Source organism: Lynx canadensis, chromosome A1 (assembly GCF_007474595.2).
Source record: "Lynx canadensis isolate LIC74 chromosome A1, mLynCan4.pri.v2, whole genome shotgun sequence".
NCBI classification, from domain to species: Eukaryota; Metazoa; Chordata; class Mammalia; order Carnivora; family Felidae; genus Lynx; species Lynx canadensis.
In genome coordinates this window covers 212,184,378-212,207,552 of record NC_044303.2, presented here as the reverse complement: position 1 = coordinate 212,207,552, position 23,175 = coordinate 212,184,378, and the positions used below count along the sequence as shown (strand labels likewise).

Below are 23,175 nucleotides of genomic sequence, written 5' to 3'. Positions count from 1 at the left end.
CTGTTATGGCATCTCTGTCCACTCCTGGCGTGGGAAGTCCAGGTTGGAGCTGCTGGCGGCCTCGGGGGTGCGTGTAACCTGACTTGTGCCCGAAAACACTACCGAGGACACAATCAGGAAAAGAAAAAATGTTATACAATTTCCCCAGTTTCTCAGGACCCTGTAGTTTTCATTTCAGGTGGGGCCAAGGGGAAGTCAGTGTGAAGAAGGTAAGGGAAGAAGGGAGCACCCTGTTCTGAAAAATTCCCCACCCTGAACTGTGAAGAATGCCACATGCTGCCCTTTCCGCGACTGTAACCAATTCTTACTAGACTACTTGATGCACCATAGAAACTCTGTGGCTTCTTATGAAAGTGGTTGTGTTATAAGACTTAACTTTATTAGAAAAACAGAATTCAAAAAATCGTTTTTATTTTGAATCATTTCATCAATTGCAGGCGGAAGCACAGTATCATCAAACGGGGAAAAACATTAAAAATGGAGGAAAAAACTACACATTCCCTTAGTAAGCACAATGAAAATAAAATGAGATAAACTGCAAAAAGGAAAAACTAAAGGCCTTCAAAATAAGATTATATTTTTTCTGTGTGTGACACATGAAATGAATTTGTAGTCACCAAAGTGTCCCAGTCTGCCTGAGGAAGCACTCCCCCTGCTGGAATTTCAAGGGAACTTGTACAAAGTAAATTCTGAGGTCAAAGAGAAACCACTAAATAGGAAATTCTATATTAAATCAGTACCTTGGTGGGTGATGTAGAAAGAATTACACTCATTAGCTTACGAACTCTGAATAAAGATGTGTGCAGCTAAAATGACAATCTTAAATGTGCAAAAATGTCAATCTTTCCCTACTGAACCAATATACATTTTAATTTCTTCACAGGTTCAACTTTTAAAAAATACTTCAGATCAAGATCAACTCAGAGCTAAGTAACTGAAATTAAATAGTAATTAATAAAATGCTAAAAGATAATCTGAAATGGAGGTTCTTTCACCTAACAAATATTTATTGAATACACACCGTTCTAGGTACAGGACGTACCAGTGAACAAAAACCAAAAGTAACTGCCCTATTTTAAAGGAAAATTATAGGGGGCACCTGGGTGGCTCTGGTGGGCAAGTGTCTGACTTCGGCTCGGGTCATGATCTCATGGATGTTGAGTTTGAGCCCCAACAGTGCAAAGTCTGCCTGGGGTTCTCTCTCTCTCTCTCTCTGCCCCTCACCTACTTGCTCTCTCACTCTCAAAAGAAATCAATCAACTTAAAATTGTTTTTAAAAAATAAAGGAAAATTATAGTCCTTGAAATGCTGACTGATTAAATATTTTCATAATTATCTTTTAGATTTGTTCTGTTCTTGATGTAGATTCATTCATTTACTTCTTGAACATATACTATACTTTACAAAACTCCACTTTTTGTACCAGCTAGCATGCTGAGATTACTGGGGGGCTTCGTAGTTATTAGGTAGTCACTCTGGGCTACACACCAGAATAGCCCCTGTGCCTGGGAACAGTGCCCACAGCTGTTCTGGGGGATCATTTCCCTGAAGTTCTTGCTGAACTGCTCTCCAAACCAATTTCCTCTAATGCCAAGTGGCCTATTTTAAGGTAGGCATTCCAAATATACCCTTTTGATGAATATTATTCAGTGGTTCTTAGCCATCAATAACATGGGACATTTTTATTGGGGTGGGGGGAGAATCGCAGGTCACAATGACTGGCACTAGTGAGGCCCAAGGCCAGGGAGGCTAAATAAATCCTGCAGTGGGATGTTTTTTCCTATGAAGAACTATCATACCCACAAAGGCCAACAGTGCTGCCCCACACAGAGCTGTTACCACATGTACGGACCTTTATTTTGGTTATATATTTCTCTGTTACAAAACAAGTCAGGTAATTTTAGTATTGTATTTTATTAAATATTTACATGTCATAAAAATTAATTGAAAATGACCCAAGAAAGTGCAAAATCACTTGATAACTGGTTTTCTACACTTGGTTTAGTTGAGAGACGCGTATAAGCAAATAGAAGGTATCTAAGTACTTATACAGTACTTCTTGCACTGAACAGTTCTGAGAGCGAGAAGAAATTCTGTAACTCTGAAGACTTTTATATCTTGTTCATAGATTTCTTTAAAATGTATACTTTAAAGGTAAATCATACAATTATTCACACTTGTTTGGCAAAGCGTAAACTTCTGAACATTTGGGAAGAAATCACATGTAACAGCATTCACTTCAATGCAATTGAATGCTATAAATGCAAAAAAATAAACGTATCCTTCAAAATAGTGGTTCTCAAACTTGAACATGCATCTAATTTCCTGGGGGAAATGACTGAAGCTACAGACGGCTGGCCACCCTCCAGCATCTCTGACAAAGTCTCCAGGTACTGGTGATGCTCTCGGTCCAGGCACCATACTCTGAGGACCACCGCGTTAAGACACAGTCCGGAAGTCAAACTAATAATCAGTGCCCAGATGCTGCTGCTTTTTCTAACGGTAAGTAAATAAAAGAACATTTCAGGTACAGAATCACCAAACTTTACATTTTTAGACTCTTGACGTGTCCTACTTAAATAAGTTGTTCATCTTGGCTCAAAATGAGTCCCATGAGTTCAAAAGACAGAACCACAGTCCAGTCCAGTACTGGTTAATCTACGACTACATGAAAACATTTACTTACAAAATACACAGCAACTATTAGGGTACATGGACCTTGTTCCTATCTCCTCCATGCTTCTTCCCTTCAGAAAACCCAGTATTCTGGAGAGTACTATACCCAGAACGAGAATGTGACAGATCATGAATGTCAAGATAGCTATCACAGCGAATGCCATACTTAAGACTCTGATTCAGGAACCTCTTCGTCAGGGCAGCAGTAATATTCCACAAAACATATCTGTCCATCTTCATTCCTAATCATATACTGTAATGAGAGGAATCCTCGGTTATCTGTTCGAATAGACACCTTACAAGATAGGACTAATGCCTTTGTAGAGGGTTTCAGTAAAGAAATCTTGTATCTGTAGAGGAGTAAATAAAAAGCTGTTGTTATTTGGACACACTTAAAGCAGTGCTCCTAACCCCAAGTGAAGGACAAAAATGATCCCAGAACTAACAAGCAGTAAATGTAAGAATAAAATCAAATACTTGTCCAATTTGCTAATATTTTTCATTTTAAAAATGTCATCCACTCTCACAACCCCAAATCCTCTAGCACCCTACTATTTATAGCTTTAGAATGTTACACATTTAGCAACAAACTGAAAGTTTTAACATTTATTTAATAGATACATGATATTAAACCTCACCTTCCTGATTAATATATTAAGAACTGACCTGTTGACCTGGGTCTGATTACATTGAAATGATTCCATCAAATCAGAATCTTTGGGATAATCAAGGTGGGAGCTTCCTGCATTCCCAAAAGTAGATAACCTACAGAAAAAAAAAAAAAAAAAAAAAAAAAAAAGCAACTCATTTATTCACTGGTCCAACAATAAGCCACATTAGGATCCCAATAAAGACACTTCCTTGAAAAGCTAATCCGCAGAGTGAAACAGATATGTAAACAAATGCTGACAATACATTGTAACACTTAACAGTAATAAAGATTCCTCCAGGATGAGGTGGGAGTACGGGGGAACTAACAACTAATAAACAACTTTGGAAAATATCAATCACAAAAGGAATCCAGGGGTGTTTGCCTCAATTTCATTGCCTTAATTCTACTCTGATACTCACTTTTCCACATCCTTAAATCAGAAATAGGGGCACCTAGGTGGCTCAGTCGGTTAAGCATCTTGATTTCGGTTCAGGTCATGATCTCATGGTTCGTGAGATAGAGCCCTGAGTCAGGCTCTGTGCTGACAGCACAATGCCTGCTTGGGATTTTCGCTCTCCCTCTGTCTCTCCCCCCCCCCCCCAAAATGAATAAACATTAAAAAAAATAATATAAAAGGACAAGAGAGTTGAAGAGTGATGGAAGGCCCTGATCTACCTCATCTGCAAGTCGGGGTCCTGTTCCCTCTCTACTGCCACAGCCAGAAATTACGGCTCCCCTGTTTTGTTTCTTAGGCTGCTCTTCAGGCCGTTTCATGGCTTTTCTTGCTTGGTGGTATCAGCAGTTTGTGTATAGACAATTTGTAAATGTTTATACGTTTATTTAATCTGCAAGAATCTATTGATCACTTGCTATGGGGTTAACACGTCAGTAAGTGCTACGTGAGCACAGTGACAGACCTACGTGCTGGTCTTCCCCAGGTTCCATCTTGTCGCTCCTCTGATGTAACCTCCTTCTCTGAGGCATCTCGTCCATAGCCAGCCATGATGCTGACTCCCAAATCTAAATTTCCAGTCTAGACCGATCTCCTGAACTTCCTATGTCCAACTACTCCCTAGTATCATAGGTGCCTCAAATTTAACAAATCCAGAAAGAAATTTCAACTCCCAGTTCCCCCCACCAAGTTATTTCCCATACCAGAGATGAATGATGACATCATGATCCATCCAGTTACTATGCTGAGACATCATTTAAATGGTGGTCCTCTGAAATATACTGTAAAAGTGCCCAGAATTTTAATTCATGTCACTGCTTAGGGTTTCATTGATTTCCATTTTGGTTAACATTTTAACCAATCTTGAGCCAAATTTTTTTTTTTAATTTTTTTTTTCAACGTTTATTTTTTTTTGGGACAGAGAGAGACAGAGCATGAACGGGGGAGGGGCAGAGAGAGAGGGAGACACAGAATCGGAAACAGGCTCCAGGCTCTGAGCCATCAGCCCAGAGCCTGACGCGGGGCTCGAACTCACGGACCGCGAGATCGTGACCTGGCTGAAGTCGGACGCTTAACTGACTGCGCCACCCAGGCGCCCCTGGCCAAATTTTTAACTGCCTAATGTCATGATAAGGGCCTTCAGTTCTTCTAGAGTAGATGTAAAAAGAACATCTTATACGTCTCATTCTGTATGTATTTAGCTCCTTTACTCTTTAATATTCTTATGTATTTCAAAAGAGAAGAAATATTTAAATCTTCTCTCCAAATTTATTTTAATTCTGAAAACTTCATAATTTGTTGGTTCAAAATATCAGGAGCAATTTGAGAGTTTCTGATACTATATTCCTGCTGAAAATTGCCCTTCCTTAGGAAGCTTACCTTGACCAATCATCCCTAAAAACTCATGTTCTGTTAAGAATCTGTGCATTATTTTGGTACTTAAATGGCATGCAATTCTGTTCCTTCTATGCTGTTTCACATATCTTCTCTTCAACTTGATTTTAAGTTGTTCCTTTCCAAAGTGCTTAAACAGGGGAATATGCACACAGTAGATGACTGATAGTCAGTGAATGAACCATGTATAGAAAACATCTGCTTCCTTTTGCATCCTGTACTAACTCGAAAGGAAAGAAAAACAGATCTTAATGATACAAACACCTTTTCCAAAAGTTTAAGCCCAAATTTTCCTCATGATGTAACTTGACCTACAACAGTACAATGAAAAGACCATTAGTTTATGAAGTAGGAGACTGGGCTACTGATCTACAAACCAACACTATGAAGCTTTAAGTACTGAATTCATCTTCCTGGATCTTTAAGTTTCCTGATCTGTAAAAATAAGAGTAAAAGCTCTCTAAAGATCGGAAAATTCTAGGAACCTGGATAATAAAAGTTCTGCATCCTAAGTAAATGTGTAAGTAGGGAGACGGAGCAGACCACATGAGCTATAATTGTGCTGTGTTCAAGCACCTGAAATAAGGCTTGTTGGGAGACATGGTGATCTGTAGGACCTCACTCGTCATATCCAATTCGGAAAATGCTTCACGGAGCCCCTCTGACTGCAGAATAATTTTATTAATAACATTGGTGCTGCAGAAATCAAAATCCAGAGTCTCCTCAGGCTCCTGAGTATTGATTTTACAGACTGTCATCACCCCTCCTTCTTCCAGAAAGAGCATCAAAGGGTAACCATAACCTTGGTAACACATCCGCAGTGCAGTTAAAGTCCCTGCAATGGAAATAAATCAAAGTTTGAGCTTAGCTTTATAGTACAGGTTCAGCTTCTCCTTAAATGACACATGAAACTCCTGAAGATTATTTTATTCTGTCCAATTTTTAGCACATATGTATTTCTTTAGAAGAAAGGATCGTATCTTGGATAACTGATGACAGTTATGTGTAGACGATTCGAAAAATAACTGTAACAAAATGGGGAACCAGAACAAAATATAATGTAACTCTTTGAAATTGTTTTCCAGCTTGCCAAAAACACCTCAGAAACAGCTTACTGATTTTATAGCTCTACGATTTCAGGATGGAGAATCTACATGGACCAATACTGCAAGTAACAGATTTATTGCCAAATAAGCTATGCTATTTCTTAAAGGTTCAACGTGTGCACGCAGCAGTGGACTGCTTTGGTACTGCCTATAGTATAATGTCAGTGTATTCGTTGTGTCAATGTATTCTATTGGGAGATATTATGTACACTTCCACAAATTTTAAGATCAAATCAGGAAAAAAAGACAGGGTGGTTAATGGTGGTGTGGGTTTTAACACTGCAAACCACTAGAGCAGAGGAGGAATACGACTGCACATCTTAGGCTCCTTTCCCTTACTGGATGGAGAGCCACAGTACAGAAGAGGGTTAGCAGATGCTTTTATGAGAAACCAGCTGGGGAGTGCTGCATTAGAAAAATGGATAATTAGCAATGATAGAATTGTTGGTATAAAATTAAAATACATTTTCTAGAGAACCACAACCTAATTTTCCCTAGATTATCTCCAGATTCCTCTCCTATGAAAGAAAATCATTCTTCTGATGTTTCCTTATAGTCTTATATCCATAGCAACTGAATTCGCTATTCCTAACAACAATAAAATATATAAATATTTTTAAAAGAAAACATTTCAGAAAATAGACAATTTATGAACAGGGCTTAAGGAAATAAGAGCAAACAAATTTTGAACAGAATAAATTAGGAAGTCAGGAGCACTGGTTTTCCCTGCCACTACACTGTGCGAATTCTGAACAAGTTAGGGAAAAGAAGCAATACATGTTTCACATGTTCTCACAATGTTAAATAAAGATAATTAAGACATATTCAGTCTCCTCTTGGCCAGTTCAAATTTAAAATCCCCAAAACTTTGTAAATTAAAAAAAATTAATGTAAATATTTTTGCAAATATGTAAAGACCCATAGCACACTTACTATTAATATTGCTAGAAAAGTTAGAATCCGTGACTGTGACCAATAAAAAATGAATTTGCAATTTCTAAGATATATTTATTACTTCTATTCCAATGATTTTTCCTGTATTTTCTGATTATTCTGTATAATGCTTTTATGTCATTATAATGATAAAATGGTTCACCTGGCATAGGACTTGATCCAAATATAGATAAACAGTCTAAAAGGACAGTTAAATTTATTCGAAAAGTAACAGACTCTTCCTGAACTATAAACTCTTGAAATATTCCAGCCTGTGAAAAAAAGGAAATATGAAAATGCATATGTATTAATGAAAACTCAGAAGGTTCTATAGTTCACTTTATGTTTTAAAAATAATATTATGCTAATTCCATCAAAATTTCTGATTACCAAGAAAAACATCTTAAGCTTTTTCAACTATTATCCATTAGAATAATACTACTCAGTAGTTAACGGTGTAACAGTGATTTCGGTACCATGCAAAACTTTATGAAGGGTCCTTTATCTAGTTTCTTGGATCTAAACTATCATCCACATGACCCCCTTGTCTCATTTTTATGCCCATCAATAGGGCTAAAGTCATTTGGAAAATAGCCAAACATTTGATAATGCGTGATACTAGTTTTCAACTTCTTTTGAGGACAGAAAACATATCTATCCCCCTATACCTGACATCACACTGTGCATTTAGGTGTTCAAAAAACGCTGGATTAATTCTGAAATGCTATCTGAACCACAAAAATATTACTTTGTAAGAATAAACATTTTATTATCACCAATAAAAGGGAAAAGCGAAATAGTGGCCAAGAGCATATACTCTGGAAACAAATGTCTGGGCTTTCAGCTCAGCTCAGCTCAGAGACTTGCCAACTCTGGAACTGTTGGCAAATCACTTAAAAGTGTGCCTCAGTTTCCACACACATAAAATGGGAATAATAACAGAACCTACCTGATAGGACTACTGTATTAAATGAGTTAAGTATCTAAAACACTCAGAATAGTGCCTGCCCCATAGTTTAGCTTAGTAAAACTTAGACATTATTATTACTAACCATTATCTCTATAAAACAAGAAGAGAATTTGCCAGGAGAAAGAATTCAAATAACTGTTCTCTAACTTAAATGATGTCTGTTAAGCCCTGTGGTATTCATTAAACTGGGTGAATTATATCGTATGTCATAGGCTTAAAGATACCTGTTTGCATACCTGAATAAAAGCATTTGCTTGCACACACTTTGCATTTTCCACTGTAACCTTGATTCCATTTTTAGTAGCGAAACAGGTAGCGTGTTCTCGGAAATGAATAGCCTTCAAGACAGTGGAGAGATTCCTAACGTTGTCAAGGCTGGCCACTAAGCTGTAATCATTCTCATCTTGGATCTGTGGAGTTAGGAGGGGCATGTCCACTGCACATCTGGCCCCAAGGGACGTTCCCGGTGCCGACACCTGCTGCTGCGGATCGCGAAACACCTGATGAGATTCGACAATAAAACTCCGGATCAAAGCCCGCAAGGCTCGCGAAGTCAACCTGCGCTGAGGCGAGGTGGAAGAGGCCTGGGTATTAAACTCGGCCGGACAGGGACTGGACCCACCTCTGTCACTGTAACTCTCTGTAACTCTGGGGGAAATTACACCTGTCTCTACGCTACGGTTTCCTCGTCTTTAGTAAGGGGCCAGTAACACAGGAAAAGTTGTGAACAGAGGCAACAGGCAACTACCACGGTAGTTCTACTTGAGGCCAGTTTCGCCACGCCAAGTTGGGGCTGCGTGTCCCCGCAGAGTCGGGTTTGAGCTGTCCGGCGCCCCCAACCTTGCCCCTAACAGAAAAGTCGATGGGGGGCGGGCCCCAGTTTCTCGGAAGATCCTCCGGCCCCCGAGGCGCGGAAACCTTACCTTTGTGGCGGGGTCCGGGCGTCCGACAGCGCTTCGCAGCCAGGGGGAAGCGAGCCGCGCTTCCCGAGTAGGTGTGGGGGGAGTAGAGCGGCTCCCGCCACTCTTTTCAGACCAGGCAGCCACTACGGCCACCGTCACCACAGAGCTAGAGGTGGCCTAGAGAGGCGCGAGTGCGTTACGAGAAGCCGGAAAGAGGTACCATAGAGCCGGGGGACTGCAGAGCCGAGCGTACGGTATCATAGAGATCGGAAAGGGGAGCGAGCGGCGGAGCCGGAAGGAAAGCCGAGACCGAAGGAGATCGGGCAAGATGGCGGCGACCAAGAGGAAGCGGCGTGGAGGCTTGGCTGTTCAGGCGAAAAAACCAAAAAGGAACGAGAAAGATGCCAAGCAGCCAGCTAAGCTGCGCGACGTGGCAGAAGAGACGAAGGAAGAGGAGAGAGACCGTATTCCCGGCCCCGTTTGCAAGGTAGAGGAAGCTTGCCTCCTGGCTGCACCTGCAGCTGCGGCTCTGCGCGCCGTCCCTGGGGCTGTCTACCTGACGAGAGCCCTGCTGATTTCGGAGTTGCCTGTCTGTGAGGCGAGCTCGGTCTCAGCTCACCTCCCAGTCGGACAGGGCACCGCGCTTACAGCTAGCTCTCATGCACGTGGCCGCCCTCCGGGAGGCGGCCGGCTGGGGAAGTGGGTGGCCTTCGGAACACTTACCCGTTCTTAGGAGGCGACTTACGGGGTACTCAGCCTCAGTGTTCTCTTCTAGTAACTCCATTTCCCCCCTTGCGGGTGGTAGTACTTTTCCTTAAAGTTATTTCTCGCTTTTGAGTATATTTATTCCAGTGGTTAGGATTCCCTCATTCTGCGTTAGTTACTGTCAGTCGGAGATCCTGAAGCTTGTTATGCGGTCCTTTGAAGAGTTCATGTCCTTGGGATATTGACTTTGACTTCTGTGATCAAGTCTTTAACTCTTAAGGGATGATGAAAACTAGACTGGATACAATGAATTTTTCTTTGCATTCAAATTTGTAATATGTCAGGCGTGCACGAAGCTAATATGTTAGCTTTGGGATTGCTAAATTAGAATGTGACTCCTTTCTGAAGTGTTGGGAGTTTAGAGAGAAACTAATTCATGTAAGTCCATGGTTTGTGTTCAGAAGACGGTGAACACAGTTGTTGGGCCTAACTTCCATTCCTTAAGCTAGGTCGAATACTGTGGAGACAAAGATGGTCTTTGATTTATTCCTGTTTTGATTGTGTCTACTTTCCTAACCCTTAGCTTAGTAGTCTAGCAGGTAGTAGGTGATAAATGACCACATACGGTGGAGGCAAGCACTAGGAAAGGAGTTAGCTTTGAGGGATAAAAAACGAATTTAAATTCTAGCGCTGCAGTTAACTCATGGCTTCATTTTGAGCTCTTTTCTCATCTGTAAATTAAGAGGAAGAAAATGTGTTTTACTTTTTGTGAAGAATAAGATGGACTTCTAGAAGATGTTCAGTAAATGTTAATGCTCTCACTCTCCTTCAGTTGGAAAGAAATATGGTAGTTATCTATGATCTGAGCCATAATATGAAAAATTGTATGGAAGTGCTTAAGATAGAGGTTGCTTTTACTCTAGAACAGCGAGGTCGTGAAGGATTTAGCCCTTGAGCTGGATCTCAAAGTGAAGGCACAATTTCAATATTCAGTATTCAAAAATGAATGATCAAAGGCAGTGAAATGGAGGGAAAATGCTGAAAATAAAAAAAAAAAAAGCCAAATTAACTGAAAGGTAGGATTGATTTGGGTAAATTTACTTTGGTGAGGTAAAAAATATATTTTATAATGTAGTGTTATAGCGATGTCATTTTGGAGTTTGATTAGAACATCCAGGGAGGTTAAGGATGTGATCGAACCAGTGCTTTAAAAAGATTAAGCTGTTGCTATAGTTCCCCCGTATCTATTGGAGAAACCCCTGTCTGAAAAGGCTAGCATTTAGGAGATTTAAGGTGATAAGGATCTGTTGAGAATATGACACTCAGGACACTGAAGCAATCTGCTTATTAGGTCGCACAGTAGTGGCTCTACTTAAAATACACACATTTTTGGTGTGTTTTTCAATACTTCTACGTTAATTCTCTGTAACCTAAGGGATGTCTTTGTAATAAAAGTGTTAAAGTCAGAAAAAAAAAAAGATGATAAGGATCTGAATGAGGGTACTGTGAAAGGGAAGGGATTAAGAGTTGTTGCAAGGAAAAATTGATAGCATTTAGAGTTGCAAGGAAAAATTGACAGCATTTAGAAGTGCTTATGATATAGGATAATAGGGCAAATGGATAATTTAAAGCTTGGGGGATGGAAATGATGGTGGCATCATCAGAAAAATAAACAAGAAATTTACTGTATTTAAGGTTTAGTATTCCTAGAGTTGAACTTGAGGTATTAAGTCATATACTTGGATTATTAGGAGTGGGGAGAGTTCCTTACCTTTCCATAGATTTGACGATTGAAGGTATGGAATGATTATGAGAACTCTGTCCTGGAGAGAACAAAAATAAAAAGAGGGCTAGGAATCTTTAGAGTCAGGAGGAGGAATTGGAGAGATGGAAGAAGAAAAACCAAAAATGAAGAAAGTCAGAGAAAGCGTTTCTGGGAGGCAGCCGTGGTCGGTGAATACCACTGAGAGATTGTCAGGATTGTTCGGTCTGCTACCTGGAAGCTTTTTATGAATGTTATTGTGTCTCTCTACTTGCCATATATAACTTTTTTTGTTGTTTTTTTAGGAGTTAACTTTTCCATTGGCTGTATTATTTTATTAGAACCAAGAGCTACCTTTAGCTTGCTTCTTTAGATAGAGGATCCAAATTTTGTCTGCTAGATAAAACAGGGACTTTTAAGTTTCCTTTTTTTGCCTCATCACATGATGCCATGATGCTTTGCCACTTCTGTCTTATTTGACAGATATGTTGTGGTTCCCTAAGGATTTCATGCTGTTCTTGCCTCCATGTCTTTCCTGATTTGCTTGCTTGTTGACTGTCTTCTCACATAAGAACAGTGCCTGACTCCTGGTGGGAACCTAGTAAATATTAAGTTAATACTAAAGTTCTCTTGTGAAAGAAATATTGACTAGAGTTCATTCTGCTTTCAGCAGTGGAAAGATTCTCTAGTGAAACATCTGTCTGAATTACACACATGGGAGAGAGGCAGAAGTAAGCATGTAGTATGGATACATTAGAGGATAGTAGAGTACTTAAAAACTGGATACTTTTAAAACTATCTTTGAAAAAACAAACAAGGTACGCTCAGTGTGAGATTTAAAAATCTTCACATTTTCTTTTTCTTTAGGGCAAGTGGAAAAATAAGGAACGGATTCTTATCTTTTCTTCTAGAGGAATAAATTTCAGAACAAGACATTTAATGCAAGACTTGAGAATGTTGATGCCTCATTCTAAAGCAGGTGCCTTTATATCCTACATTTTAAAAGTTCTTATATGTTTATGTATTTTTATTTTCAATCATTGTTCAACTTTGTCATTTGTTCAGCTTTATCAGGTAAAGAACTACGTCGCCTCAGAAGTTCATCTTTTCAATAACAGGATTTTTCCAATTAACATTTTGTTAGAAATTCTTTGCAAAATTCGTTAAACATTCCCTTCACTTTCTTAGATATCCTGCTATTAATTATCAAAACATTTTTCGAGGATCCTTCATTGTAATGCTCTCAGAGGTTACAAGCTGGTTTGTCCTTCTAAATAATTCAGGACTGCCATGTATTGCTATCTGCATTTTTTTCTAACTGTTCTTGGGATTCCTGGGTGGCCCAGTTGGTTAAGCCAACTCTCTTTTTTTTTTTTTTTTTTTTTTAATTTTTTTTTTTCAACGTTTATTTATTTTTGGGACAGAGAGAGACAGAGCATGAACGGGGGAGGGGCAGAGAGAGAGGGAGACACAGAATCGGAAACAGGCTCCAGGCTCTGAGCCATCAGCCCAGAGCCTGACGCGGGGCTCGAACTCACGGACCACGAGATCGTGACCTGGCTGAAGTCGGACGCTTAACCGACTGCGCCACCCAGGCGCCCCAAGCCAACTCTCTTAAGCCAACAATCTGACTCTTGGTTTTGGCCGTTGGATCGAGTCCCATGTCCAACTCTGCGCTGACAGAGCGGAGCCTGCTTGCAATTCTCTCTCTCCCCCTATCTTTCTCTGCGCCACCCCTGCCCACTCTTTCCCTCTCTCTCTCAAAATAAATAAATAAACTTAAAAAAAAAAAACTGTTCTTATTAAAAAGTTAATGGACTGGAGTAGGATTTGAAGCACCTTTAATTTGGGGCTCAGCCTACTCCTAAATGCCAAGATACTCTTTTTGGCAATGATGTATCCTGCAGTCAAGTGAAGTTTTAAGGTTAGAAGTGTGGCAGTACCAGGGCGCCTGGGTGGCTCAGTCGGTTAAGCGTCCGACTTCGGCTCAGGTCATGATCTCACTGCTCGTGGGTTCCAGCCCCGCGTCGGGCTCTGTGCTGACAGCTCAGAGCCTGGAGCCTGCTTCGGATTCTGCGTCTCCCTGTCTCTCTGCCCCCTCCCCGACTTGTGCTCTCTCTCTCTCTCTCTCAAAAAAAAATGTAAAAAAAAAAAAAGTGTGGCAGTACCACCATACGGCTGCTTTTGTGTCTGTGTCGGAGGGAGCTTTTGGCTCTAATTCTAGGTGATAGCTTTGTTCCTTCGACGACTGTTTCTCAAACTGAGAACAGCTATTACTGCTGTTTACATCTTTGTATCTCTAAAACTAATAAGAGATTGATTTATATATTTTTTTCTGTGATGATCTAAAACTTGTTTTTCAGTCCATCTCCTTTGACAACTGTGATTCAAGACTGAAAGAAATTTTCTTAAGTTCAAATTTTAGTTTCTTCAGTGAATGTTCCTTAAACTGCAATCCTAGAACATAGTCTTTGTGAGAATGTTTCCTTATTTGAAAGGGACTTAAAGAATATGTAAAGTTGATGAGAAACACTGCTTAGGTCATAGTTTATGATTCTTGAAGACTGTCTTTTTTTTATTTTATTTTATTTTATTTTATTTTATTTTATTTTATTTTATTTTATTATTTTGGGTTTTTTTTACATTTATTTTTGAGAGAGAGAGAGAGAGAGACAGAGCACAAGTGGGTGAGGGGCAGAGACAGAAGGAGACACAGAATCCGAAGCAGGCTCCAGGCTCCAAGCTGACAGCACAGAGCCCAACGCGGGGCTCGAACCCACAAACAGTGAGATCATGACCTGAGCCAAAGTCGGACGCTTAACTGACTGGACCACCCGGGCACCCCTTGAGGACTATCTTTAATCAGTCATTTTTTATAAAAAGTGAACATTTTTTAAATGGTCATGTGTTTTTAGGTCTAATAATTTTGAAAATTAATCAAGTCTGGGGAGCCTGGGTGGCTGAGTTGGTTAAGCATCCAACTTTGGCTCAGGTTATGATCTCATGGTTCGTGAGTTCGAGCCCCACGTTGGGCTCTGTACTGACAGCTCGGAGTCTGGAGCCTGCTTCAGATTCTGTTTTTCCCTCTCTCTCTGTGCCTCCCCCGCTCACAACTGTCTCTCTCTCTCAAAAATAAAACCATTAAAAAAATTTTTTTTTAATTAATAAAATCTCTTAAACTGACGATTGTAAAAACAGTACTTTTTTAGAAAGAATGCGATTTGTTTTAATTAACTTTGAAATCTTATTTTTTCTTTTTTAGATACGAAAATGGATCGTAAAGACAAGTTATTTGTGATTAATGAGGTAATTTTAGATAGTAATTCAAGTAAAATATTCTAGGAACACTAGGAACAATATTTTGGAACACTAAAGATAGTTCATTTAAAGAATAAATCTGTTACTCAGTGACTTTTAAATTGTTTTGTAAAAGATACTCAAATTTTATTAACTCTTCAATAACCTGCCTTACAAATTTTTGTATACTCACTGTCTATATCTCACAGTTTCGTGCTTCACTATATATATTTCTTAATCATTCATATATTTGTCTTATCTCACCAAACATACTGAAATTTCTGGAGGACAAGGATTTTATCTTATCCTTTTTTTTCTTATCATGTACAGTACAGTGCTAAATTCACAGTAAGTGCTTGTTAAAAAAAACTGTCAACATGTACAAAGTAAATTAAAAATTCATTAATTATTTTTAAAACCACACATTTTAAAAAAGTATTTTGCCAGTATTAAAAGTGAAACACGTGGTATTTGCTCTTAAGATACTATAAGTTAGTAATAGGTTACTTTTCCAAGTATTGTTGAAGATACTGAGCTTAAATTTTTAAGCAAATTTTTTGAAATTTAGAAGTGTTTTCAGATAATTTTCTTTTCCTATTAGAAAGGCTTATTTAGCATAGATATCTGAACCTCTGCTATATATTCTAGTGCATTATTCTAGTGCTGTGGAAACTGTTTAACAAAACAACACCTCTGTGTCCATTGGGGCTCACATTCTAATGGGGATTCAGTTCATGAACAAGTATAATTCCAAGTGAAGATAGGTGGAAAAAAAACAGGGTATGAGTTTCCAGTAACTGAGGCTTGACTAGAAAACAACCAACTTAGTGTTATTGTTCTAAGACCAATAAGAAACAAAAGCATTAGACCTATCACTTTAAGTTGTTAGGTTAAAAGTCTCAAGTAGTTGAGAGTTGATGAATATATATTGATTTATGAATATTACAGTAATATAAACCTTCAGGATGTTGAAGTTTAATTCAACTTGAAATAGGTTTTCTGTATTTCTCCCTTTCACTAGTCCTTTAGTGACTTTGCAAAACTGAGTACAGATGAGGAAAAAAAATCTTAAATTTCTTGAGCTTCAAATCAAAATGCTGAAGAGTTAAAAATAAAAATAACTAGGGGCGCCTGGGTGGCTCAGTTGGTTAAACGTCCCAAATGCAGCTTAGGTCATGATCTCACGGTTTGAGTTCGAGCCCCACTTCGGGCTCTGTGCTGACAGTACAGAGCCTGGAGCCTGCTTCAGATTCTGTGTCTCCTCTTTCTCTCTGTCCCTACCCCGCTCTCACTCTGTTTCTCTCTCAAAAATAAATAAACATTTAAAAAAATTAGAATAACCATCATAGGGGTCCCTGGGTGGCTCAGTGTCTGACTCTGGATTTCGGCTCAGGTCACGATCCCAGGGTTGTGAGATCAAGCCCCACATCAGGTTCTGTGCCGAGCTGGAGCATGCTTAAGATTCTCACACTCACTCTCACTATGCCCCTCTCCCCCACACATGCACTCTTTCTCTCTCTCTCTCAAGTAAAAAAATAATAATAATAATAGCCCTTATAAAGGATGTATTTGGTTCTTTAAGGACTGTATTTTCCTAAGATCAGTGAGGCTGATTGTAGTGTGCTTTATCCCTAGGGCATCTTTTTTTTTTTTTTTTTTAACTTTTTGTAGGCTGTACCTGGGAGTATGGTCAGAAGAAGAGGTTGCCAGTAAGCAGAGAAGAGACCAGAATATCTAGTTTACTTTAGGCAGAATACCTAAGAGGAACTTTAAATGGATGTTGTGGTGAATTTACCTAGATTTAGACCTTTGTAGCCTATTAATCTGCTTAAGTGTTTTGGAGGAGTCTAGATATTAATTGCATTGAATTGCTTTGGTTCTCATTTTTATTGTCTATTTCATTTTTCTATACTTTGTTTAGGTTTGTGAAATGAAAAACTGCAATAAATGTATCTATTTTGAAGCTAAGAAAAAACAGGATCTCTATATGTGGTAAGAGTATGTATTAAGTAAGATTTTGGTGGAACTGTTCTTGTAAATGGATTATTTGCATCTCTTAGGTTATATATCTCTTTCAGTCTTTTCTAGAAAAAGACTGGGCCAGGGGATGAAGCAAACTCATTTGATTTCATGAAAGTCAAAACTTTTAAAGAAAATTAAATGTGTGGATATTACAAGCATGTTACGGTGTTTTTTAAACCATGAGGTAGTAAGAATTTACTACATTCTAAATTCTAATTAGTTGAAAAAACTCCATATTTTTCAGGCTTTCAAATTCACCTCATGGACCATCTGCTAAATTCCTCGTTCAAAATAGTAAGTTGACTCCATTTAAGATTTTTTTTAATGACAAAATTGAAAATGCTCTTTTGGAATAATTGTGCTAAACTTATAACTGTTTTTATTTGTTATAATTTTTCTAGTTCATACCCTAGCTGAACTAAAGATGACTGGAAACTGTTTGAAAGGTTCTCGGCCCCTTTTGTCTTTTGACCCTGTAAGTATCTCATTTAGTGTATGAGGTCTAATTTTCTTACTCTGCATGGTTGTTTTTTAGTGGATATAGTTGTGTAATTGAGTTAAAATTTTTTAAAAATCCACAATTTTAAACAAAACACTGTTGTCAAATAATATGTTCACTTTATTTTTTTAATAGGCTTTTGATGAATTACCGCATTATGCTCTGTTAAAAGAACTCTTAATTCAGGTAACTATCTTTTCTAGAAAGTATTTTTAGTAATATAAATGAGTGTCTCCTTTGGACTTTTTGTTAATTTAGCTATCTAAAACATACATGGAATGAGACAGAATAAGAAATTGACATATCATTTATTTTTATTTTTACTAGATCTTTAGTACACCACGGTATCATCCCAAAAGCCAGCCATTTGTGGACCATGTGTTTACTTTCACCATTTTGGATAATAGGATATGGTTTCGGAACTTTCAGGTTAGCTTTAATTAATTTTTAGTTACACTTTGAAATGAAGTAGGATATATAATGTTTGTGAAAATGTAAATAATAATTCATCTTGTTTTATTTTATTTTTTTTAACGTTTATTTATTTTTGAGACCAAGAGAGACAGAGCATGAATGGGGGAGGGGCAGAGAGAGAGGGAGACACAGAATCCGAAGCAGGCTCCAGGCTCTGAGCCATCAGCCCAGAGCCCGACGCGGGGCTCGAACCCATGGACTGCGAGATTGTGACCTGAGCTGAAGTCGGATGCCTAACCGACTGAGCCACCCAGGCACCCCTAATTCGTTTTGTTTTAAATAGCTTTTTGCTCCCACAGACTTGTAGCAATTAACTACTGTCTCATACTTCTGTACACGGCTATCAGTTGTTATGGAGTAAGGTTTTTCTAACAAGCAACTATATATTCAGTAAAACAAAAGTTTCTCTCCAGCGGTTGGAATCTGGGGGTAGAGGGTGTTAAGACTTCGAAAAACATGATCCCTGTCGAATTCATTCAATGAGAATTATAAGATGAATCATACAGTGTTTTAGGAGAGGTGACTCTGGAAGTCTTGAAGCAGGAGTTTGGCAGGATGGTAAGTCTGCAGAAAAGTGGAGAGGTAGAAGGAACAGCAAGACCACTTCAGACAGCATTGAAAGTAACCTAGGCTGTTTTTCGGACACCTGGGTCGTTCAGTCAGTTGAGGGTCTGACTTCGGCTCAGGTCATGATTTCCCAGTTTGAACCCTGCATCCAGCTCACTGCTGTCAGCCTATCAGCACAGAGCCCACTTCGGATCCTGTCTCCCCACCCTTCTCTCTGACCCTCCGCCTGCTTACTCTTTCTCTCAAAATATAAAAAACATTAAAAACCAGTTATCTGGTTGGCTCAGTCGGTTACACATCCGACTTTGGTTCAGGTCATGATTTCATGGATCATGAGTTTGAGCCCCACATTGGGCTTGCTGTTATCAGCGCAGAGCCTGCTTCAGACCCTCTCTGCCCTCCCTGCTCCTGTGCTCTTTCTCAAAAAAAAATTTTGTTTTTATTTTCATTAATTTTTAAGTTTTTTTAAATGTTTATTTATTACATAGAGACACATAGAGAGACAGAGACACAGGATCCCAAGCAGGCTCCAGGCTCTGAGCTGTCAGCAGAATGCTCAACGTGGGGGCTCCAACTCATGAGCCATGAGATCCTGAGCTGATGTTGGATGTTTAACCAACTGAGCCACCCGGGTACCCCTAAAAAAAAAAAAAAGTAAAAACCTAGGCTGTTTTCTGCATTGTTGTTCTATTGGATACCTTGCAGTGTAAGTTAAACATATCCCCTTAACCTCTGAGGACAGACATACCTGAACCAACACTGTTAGTATTTGTAGCTCAGAAGTTGCCTCTTAATTTGACAATCAGCAGCCATTCAAAAATAAATTTGGACATGTATCCTTTTATATGCCTCTTAATCTAATTTGAATTAGATGTATAAATACAATTTAGGGGTTGGCTTAAATCTTAAAAGGGTTCCCCCATAGGGTGCTTTAATACATTTTGTTATAGTGGTCGCAATTTTAAACATTCATTTAACCACAGTTTTTCAAGAATACGTGCATTGTGATAAGCCAGGTAAAGACCAAATTGAAATTACTCAATTTTAAAAGAACACGCTGAAAAAAATGTAAATATTTTCCCATGACAATTACCAGTACCTAGTAATATATTTCAGAAAATACTGATAATTTGGCCAAGTTTTCACTTCCACCTTAATTGGCTTTCACTTCTTTTAGGCATATTTGTAATGAGGTTAGAGCCAGGGTAACTTTTAGGAACAGTATATCCAAACCAAAATGAAATATTTCCTTTGTATTAAAGATCATAGAAGAAGATGCAGCTCTTGTAGAAATAGGACCTCGTTTCGTCTTAAATCTGATAAAGATTTTCCAGGGAAGTTTTGGAGGACCAACTCTATATGAAAATCCTCACTACCAGTCCCCAAACATGGTAAGCTATTTTTGTTGTTTAGTGGTTTCTCAGTGCCCAGGGAACTCTGGCCAAAGTAATTCTGTCAAGTGATTTCTGTTAAACCATGAAACTTAATTTGTTTTTTGCTGCATACAGCCTTGCAGATTACTACTTTTTTTAATGACATGAGTGAAGGGGAAAATACGATTCACAAGTGAATGTCCTCACCGTATATAATGTTTATTTTTAGTTTGAAAGTATCTGATGATATTTTTTTGTTTTTTTTAGCATCGGCGTGTCATAAGATCCATCACAGCTGCAAAATACAAAGAGAAACAACAGGTGAAAGATGCACAGAAAATGAAAAAGAAGGAACCAAAGACTGTTCTTCCACATGATCCCACTGCAGATGTTTTTGTTATACCAGCTGAGGAAAAGCCAATAGAAATACAGTGGGTAAAACCAGAGCCAAAAGTTGATTTGAAAGCAAGAAAGAAAAGGATTTACAAAAGGCAAAGAAAAATGAAACAGAAGATGAATAGTGGGAATACAAAATGAATCAGTGGATAACTAACTTTTCAGTAATTTTGTATTTATTTTGTATTCAACGTGTAAATACTTTTATTATCCAGGACTACCTTATATCTTATTAGTGTGGCATGTAAGACAAAGAAAAATCAAAATTTGTGGCTTCAGTGGTGTGTGTGTTTTTTTTTTTTTTTTTTTCTAAATATCCCCAGGACTTGTCAGTTAATTTCTGGGGTTTTTTTCAAAGCTTATTTGGTATTACTAAAAATTTAGCACACTTAAGGTTTAGGCCTGCTGTCTTGGATTAAAATTTGGGGGTTAACAAAGCTGAAATTGAAACAGATTTATTGGGTCATTATTACTTGTAAAACAATGCATTAGGCACTTTGAGAGCTTAGTTTTAGATGGTAAAGTGCAGGTAAGGAAAGCATCTTAACTGAAGTTGGAGTCACCGAGTCCCCAATTAATGAGGTGTTGGAAAAGCCAATCTCTGATCTTGTTGTCTCACCTCAAGAAAGAATACAATTAAAATTCTTAGATTTTGAGAATCAAATGGGTTAATACATGTGTTGAAAGTATTTTGTGGATTAGAGATTTAATTTAGAAGCAGTGGGTATAAATTACTTAATAAATTAGCAGGAAGAAAAATGGAACGAACAGTAGTTAGAGGGCAGCAGAACATCTAAGTTTCTCCCCTTATGAAATAAGAGCTGTTTGACCATCCTGCAACATTAAGACCTTGTGGTTCCCCTAAATACTGTACTTCACCAAGTTTAGTGTTCATTTATTTACTTTCACCCTGGACAACAGGGAAAATTTTTTGTTAATTTGGTAGGTTAAAAAAGGAATACCTTTTTTTTGGCTGGGTATTGGTTTTTATTTTGTGACTAACCTTGTTTTTGTGTGGTAGTTCTCTTTTACTAATTAGTCAAAGGTTACACAGCAAGGTTATCCTAGACATCTTTCCTAGTTCCTCACTTGTATTTTAATTTTGTTCTGTATTTTAAATCTAGGCAGAACAAACAGTTTTCCACTATATTTCATTTTTTAATTATCTTCAAAGAAACGTCTTGAATGTGCAGTTAGGCTACTTTATTTTGAAATAGTCTAAATTAGGCTATCTTGAAATCTAAATCAAACAGGTAATTCAGAGGTTCATATTTTTTTGTTAATTTATTTTGAGAGAGAGAGGGAGAGAGGATCCCAGGCAGGCTCCAGGCTGTCAGCGCAGAGCCCAGTGTTGGGCTCGAACCCACAAACCGTGAGATCAAGAGTCAGATGTTTGACTGACCCAGGCGCCCCCCAGAGGTTCAGTTTAAATACTTGTGTGTGGTTAATGAAGGCTAAATCTGGTTGGGGGGGGGGGGGAGGGAGGTAGCTTATTTATTTAGGCAATTAAATATATCCCAGGATGAAAAGAAGTTGTATTCATGATTTGAATTTAAACACCCATATCCTAATAAGTTAATTATAGGTTATAAGAAAAACTGGCTCAACAAGCTAGGAGTTTGAGTGAAGACCCAAATTTTTAACACTTTTGGAGGTGTTTTAGAGTTGTAGTGGAATTTCCATTTAACAAGTTTGATTATCAGTTTCTACATATTTTCCTATCCCAAATTACGTTTCACAGTCATTTATGTGGGTGCCTCATTTGAATGAGAATTCCTCTTTCAAGTCCTGTTCATTTAGAAGTCAACTTACATAATAAAGGTAATCCTTTAAACAAATTTATATCCAGTGTAATTGTCTTTACATCTCTATACAATATTACAGGAAAAACATCCCTCTTCTTTCAGGAGGAGAAAGGCAAATAAATGGCAGGTTGTAAGCAAAACCAGATGTAGTCGGAGGAAGAAAAAAGTTCTGTGTCAATTTTTGTCTCCTTGCCCCCAGTCCCATTCTCCAAAGGGGAAAGTTTCCATTTTTCCCTGTAGTGAAACTCTTCAATCCCTCTCCATTGCCAGCTTACAAACTAAGGCTGTATAGTATCTTCCTTCTTTGAAAAAGAGGCAGGAGTATGAATTTTGAATGTGAGTTGGTTGGACTGTGGGGAAAATGAGGTTTAGGGTTGGCTTGTTTTGATAAGGTGCAGGGGGCAGGCTATTAAGCAAGGGACAACCTTGTACAATAGATCTTAGCAATAGAGCCACCCCCTTCTCTAACTGTACATGGTTGACAAAATCTACGCCTAACAACTGATGCATGTAAACATTCCACATTGCAATGAAATAATGTTGGTGTATATATTTCACCAATATATTTTAATGACAATTACGATACAATTTTGACACCTCAAATTGGAACAGTTGTACATCGTCCATCCTGTAATAGTGTACCGGTTGGATTAACAAAAATTGGTTAAATACGATCCCTTAACTGCATTCTTTACCAATCTTGGAAATGTAGGATGAGAAGCCAGAAAGTTAGGATTAAAGAGTGATGGATGGATGGGTCAGCACAATTTTATCCATACTGGTGGTAAAACATTTGGTGTGTTACTTAAATGTCTTGGTGCTCTCTCACATTGTTCCAGTTTAAGGCTTGTATTTACTGTTATTTCTCTGCATGTGGGTCAGGATGAACAATGTTAGAGATTGCGATAATTGGCAGCTGAAAAAGAATTGAAGAGTTAAAAAACCTGGTGTTCCATCCAACTGAATCCAGCCATTGATTAGTTGGGGAGGTCTGAGCAAGTCACTCGACTACTTCGAGCCTGGGTTGCCTCATCTGTAAAAACAGGCTCTGCTGAGAAATTATCTTCAGAAAACAAGATGTTTTCCAGAATCCCATCAGACTTCTGTCAGCCCTCAGGTGAGCTGCCCAGTAGGTGCACCTTACACTGACCGCCTTCTGTGCCCCTCACAATGACGCCTACCGTGACCCC

At 38.5% G+C, this 23,175-nt stretch overlaps 2 protein-coding genes across 5 annotated transcripts; one reads left to right on the top strand and one right to left on the bottom strand.

The window, feature by feature from the left end:
* Window positions 1–391: 391 nt before the first annotated feature.
* On the bottom strand, window positions 392–9,389 carry RAD1 (RAD1 checkpoint DNA exonuclease). Of its 4 annotated transcripts, none has more exons than XM_030331544.2 (6): window positions 9,107–9,389; window positions 8,420–8,665; window positions 7,377–7,485; window positions 5,751–6,009; window positions 3,343–3,441; window positions 392–3,026 (listed from the first exon to the last, which is right to left on the bottom strand). In XM_030331544.2, the coding sequence occupies exons 2-6, from the start codon at window positions 8,612–8,614 to the stop codon at window positions 2,843–2,845; spliced, it is 846 nt and encodes a 281-aa protein (XP_030187404.1). In that variant the 5' UTR covers window positions 8,615–8,665; window positions 9,107–9,389; the 3' UTR covers window positions 392–2,842. The 4 variants fall into 4 exon arrangements, with proteins under 4 accessions (XP_030187404.1, XP_030187424.1, XP_030187413.1 ...); XM_030331564.1 differs by having other exon boundaries at window positions 1,899–3,026; window positions 8,420–8,683; XM_030331553.1 differs by having other exon boundaries at window positions 1,899–3,026; window positions 8,420–8,662.
* BRIX1 (biogenesis of ribosomes BRX1) lies at window positions 9,388–20,458 on the top strand. Its single transcript, XM_030331533.1, has 10 exons — window positions 9,388–9,572; window positions 12,420–12,531; window positions 14,815–14,858; window positions 16,771–16,841; window positions 17,116–17,165; window positions 17,273–17,346; window positions 17,506–17,556; window positions 17,698–17,799; window positions 19,674–19,802; window positions 20,052–20,458. Exons 1-10 carry the CDS (start codon window positions 9,414–9,416, stop codon window positions 20,319–20,321), a joined length of 1,062 nt encoding a protein of 353 aa, XP_030187393.1. The 5' UTR covers window positions 9,388–9,413; the 3' UTR covers window positions 20,322–20,458.
* The last annotated feature ends 2,717 nt before the right edge of the window (window positions 20,459–23,175 follow it).